The sequence below is a fragment of the Drosophila kikkawai genome, unplaced genomic scaffold, assembly GCF_030179895.1.
Source record: "Drosophila kikkawai strain 14028-0561.14 unplaced genomic scaffold, DkikHiC1v2 scaffold_223, whole genome shotgun sequence".
NCBI classification, from domain to species: domain Eukaryota; kingdom Metazoa; phylum Arthropoda; class Insecta; order Diptera; family Drosophilidae; genus Drosophila; species Drosophila kikkawai.
In genome coordinates this window covers 28,083-32,689 of record NW_027222562.1, presented here as the reverse complement: position 1 = coordinate 32,689, position 4,607 = coordinate 28,083, and the positions used below count along the sequence as shown (strand labels likewise).

The window sequence follows — 4,607 nt, the reverse complement described above, 5'->3', positions numbered from 1 at the left end:
AACGAGTATCCATATGCTCGTGCTAGCCACTTGGATAACAGGATCCCTGCTGGGAACGAACATTTCAATCACGCTTATGGAAACGTCAGTGATATTGTCACGCTGCTTCCAGAATTCAATCCATCGTCTGGTAAATCCCTGGACTCACATCAGTTTGTAAAGCGTGTCAACTCCCTTCGTAACGCTTACCGTTGGGATGATCGTAAGCTAATATTTGCAGTTCAACAAAAGATGCTGGGTGGTGCTCGTTATTGGGTAGACTCTACGGATCAAATATTTCAAACATGGCCCCAGTTTACTGAACGATTTTTGAATGACTTCCCATGTCTCAGTAACCCGGCAGACGTTCACCTTAAAATGTCAAAAACGAATAGAGATTCCACCGAGTCACCATCAGATTATTTCTACAAGATGCTCGCTTTGGGTAAAAAGGGTGAGTTACCAGATTCAGCAATTTGCACACACATTATCAACGGAATAAACGACTACGATTTAAAGAGAAAAATATCCAACAGTTATGTTTCCTGTAACGAACTACTACGCGATATTCTTGCGTACTCCGCGCATAATATTATAAAGCATAACGCCATTCAAATGTCAAACAAACGGGATCTTAACGTCAGCCTTCAGAAGCCGAATTCTTCATTAAATACAAAACGTCCTTTCAACGATAAAGTCGAGGTATCGGTTAAATGCTACAATTGTCAGAAGGTTGGACATTATTCTTCGAAATGTCCTGAGCCTCAGCGAAAGCCTCGTTGCACGCACTGCAACCGCACAACACACGATTCTGCCAGCTGCCCCGATAACCAAAAGACAGGTCCAAAAATTAATAAAATTGACTCTGATCCTGATTCAGAAATCTCCAAATCGATTTCGGTGAACGGTAATGAAACCATCGCATTCGTAGATCCAGGCAGTACGCGAACCCTAATTCGAAAGTCATTCGCCGAAAGCGTAGGTGTTCTACAATGATGTGCTGTTACCCTGAACGGATTTGGTGGTGGGAAATTCCTTTGTACACAGAAACTATTCGCGAAAATTGTAATTGATTACGAAGTTGAAGTTTTGGTTGTAGAAGACAAACTAATAACCGAAAATGTACTTTTGGGTAAGGATATCCTTTGTCGCGATGGAAACAAATTGATCATCCTCGGTAATGAGTGTTATGTAGAGAATATTCGAAAAATTCAAACAAGCCAAGAGCGTTCGTCAGTTGAGAACGAGCTCATAAACAAATTGGTATCGGAAAATGCGTCTTGCTTTGCGGAGAAAGCTAACGAGCTCGGTAAATGCTCTCTAACTAAAATGGAAATAACTTTAACATCAAACGTTCCCTGCTTCACTAAGCCTTACCGTACTCCTTTTGCACTCAGACCTGTCGTCGGTAATATTATCTCCGAGTTACTCGATAGTGATATCATTCGTCCGTCAGACTCCCCTTATGCATCTGGAATTGTCGTCGTTGAAAAACAGAATGGTGAACATCGTCTTTGCGTCGACTACCGACGTCTCAACAGTATAACCGTCAAAATACCATTTCCAATGCCAAATCTGGAGGAGCAATTTGCCCAATTAGCCGGGAATACCTATTTTTCTCAGCTGGACTTGCGTATGGGATATCATCAAATCGAGGTTTGCGAATCATCCAAACAATTCACCGCATTTGTAACTTCAGACGGCCACTACGAATATAACAGGATGCCTTTCGGTCTTGTCAATGCTCCAGCAGTATTTCAAGCGGTCATGAACAAAATAGTCAAACGTATGGAGCCAGGTGAGGTACTCGCATATTTAGATGACGTCATCATTCCCAGCAAATCATTTGATGAGGGTATCCAACGACTCGGAAAATTCTTCCGAATCCTTAAAGAGAGCGGTTTAACACTTCGCTACGACAAATGTAAATTTCTTCAATCTGAAATAACTTTCTTGGGCCATATTGTCAACAAAGATGGAATCACTCCAGGCGAAAACAAGGTGAGCGCTATTAAAAACTTCAAAGTCCCCACCAACGTAAAAGACGTCAGACGATTTTTGGGCCTAACGGGATTCTTTCGAAAATTTGTTGAAAACTACTCCCTAATTACAAGACCCCTTACACGACTGTTGCGTAAGGTAGAGCAAAACAGCTTCGATTGGGGAAATGACCAGCAACGGGCTTTTAACGAGCTAATCGATAAATTATGCTGTGTTCCAGTTTTGGTTCTGTACGACTTTGCTGCACATCATGAGGTACACACAGATGCTTGTGCGATCGGACTAGCAGGAGTCTTACTGCAATCTCAAGACAAAACGAATTGGCGACCCGTGTGTTACTTCAGTAGGCACTGTACTGACGCTGAAAGTCGATACCATAGCTACGAACTCGAAACGTTGGCCGTCGTAGAAACGCTACAAAGGTTCAGGGTGTATATTCTAGGAAAACCCTTCCGACTCGTCACAGATTGTTCCGCCATCGCCAAGGTAAAGCTTAATAAAGAATTGATCCCTCAAGTCGCACGTTGGTGGATTAAAATACTGGACTACGACTGCGAATTCATTCATCGTGATGGTAGTAAAATGGCCCATGTGGATGCCATGAGCCGCGCTCCCGTTTCACCTCCCGAAAAATCCTTACAGGAAGTAGTGCGCACCATAATTACGGACGTCGATGACTGGTTGCTAACTATGCAGCTTCAGGATGAGGCCCTTGTCCAAATATTTGCTGTATAGAAGGAGCATCGTACCGGAAATCAACTAAAACAACTTCAAGCTGATTACGTCATCAAAAATCACCGTCTATATCGCAAGGTCGAAAAAGGAATAGCCTTCGTTGTACCAAAGTCCGTGAGATGGCGCATTGTTAAGATGTGTCATGATGATTTTGGGCATTTCGGTCTGGACAAAACAATTGGACGAATTCAAGAAAAGTTTTGGTTCCCAAGAATGCGGAAGTACGTAAAAGAATACATTTCAACATGCATTCAATGCTGCTACTACAAATCTAAAGGAGGCAAGCCCGAAGGTTGCATGCATTATAGTGACGCCGATCCAGTACCATTTCGCAGGCTACACATCGATCATTTGGGACCGTTTATTCGAAGCAAACGCGGAAATACCCATATACTAGCCATATCCGATCCCTTCAGTAAATATCTGATTGTAAAGGCAGTTAAAAATACAAAAACTCTTCCAGTGCTGAACATTCTAAATGAAGTCTCCAGCTACTTCGGTCTGCCGAAAATAATAATATCCGATCGTGGAACTGCTTTTACCTCGAAACAATTTGAAGAATACTGTATGCACAACCAGATTCAACACATTAAAAATGCTGTGCGGACACCTCGTGCAAATGGACAAGTAGAGCGCGCCAATCAAACCATTCTTAACTACGTACGCACAGTGAACGACCACCCGAAGGATTGGGATCTTACCTTACACAATCTTCAATGGAGTGTAAACTCTCAAAAGAACGAAACCTCAGGATTCAGCCCGATTGATTTGGTGTTTAACTTTAATCCTATTGATGTAGTCCAGAACCATCTCACTGCAGCTATACACACCGATTTGGAATTAGACGAGAAAGAATCTGTCATCGACAACAGAAACCAAGCGCTCGTCAATATTGCAAGCGAGCGAGCTAAATGGAAACAACGCTTTGATACCAAACACGCTAACCCTTCTATCTACTCCACAGGTAACCTTGTAGTCGTTGAAAATGAACCAGCTGCTACAGGCGAGTCGCGAAAGCTCGAACCACGCTATCGAGGACCATATATCGTCGTCAAGGTCCTTGGAAACGATCGTTATGTAATCGAAGACATCCCAGGTATTCAGATTACAGGACGTAAATACAGTTCTGTCTATTCCTCGGATAAAATCAAGCCGTGGTGCTCCAACGTCCCTGAGTTGGATGTTCCCGACGATGACGAGGATCGAATCGAGGACGATCCGAATGCAGGATTGGCCGAGCTGTCACGAGTGTCACGATCCGGTTCCGATGGAGAACCATTAGACAGCAACGGTCTGGCATCTCGGAGTTAGTTGGCGAAGAGTTGGAGAACGAGAACGACAAGCAACGCCAGCTCCGCGAGAACGACATTTTCGCAAACGTATTAATCAAATAACGCACATATATCTGTATCCATTAATATTCTATAATCGAGTTGTTCATCATTAAAGTACAATTAAGATCACGAGTTATTGTCTTTATTCACCGTAAGCCGTGCTATCTATTCGCCTTATTCCTGACAAATCAACAGCGACTCACACATTCCCCTACACAACGACAATGTATTGGAGTGTGTGAGTCACTTGTAAAAACTAATATAAGTACAAATTCTGCCGTGGATACATGCATTATTAGCTGAGTTGTGAACTTTTTGTTTACAAATTTCATTATTAGCTGAGATGTGAACTTTTTGTTTAAAAATTTACAATTGAGTATGCAAATGTATTAGCCATGTAAAAACTAATATAAATACAAATTCTGAAGTGGATACAGGCATTATTAGCTGAGATGTGAACTTTTTGTTTACAAATTTACAATTGAGTATGCAAATGTATTAGCCTTGTAAAAACTAATATAAATACAAATTCCGCCGTGGATACATGCATTATTAGCG

At 42.1% G+C, this 4,607-nt stretch overlaps 1 protein-coding gene across 1 annotated transcript; it reads left to right on the top strand.

Annotated features, from left to right (window-relative positions):
- The first annotated feature begins 350 nt into the window (after positions 1 to 350).
- On the top strand, positions 351 to 4,168 carry LOC138929484 (uncharacterized). The gene is made up of 2 exons (XM_070288923.1): positions 351 to 433; positions 3,680 to 4,168. Exons 1-2 carry the CDS (start codon positions 358 to 360, stop codon positions 4,024 to 4,026), a joined length of 423 nt encoding a protein of 140 aa, XP_070145024.1. The 5' UTR covers positions 351 to 357; the 3' UTR covers positions 4,027 to 4,168.
- Positions 4,169 to 4,607: the final 439 nt, after the last annotated feature.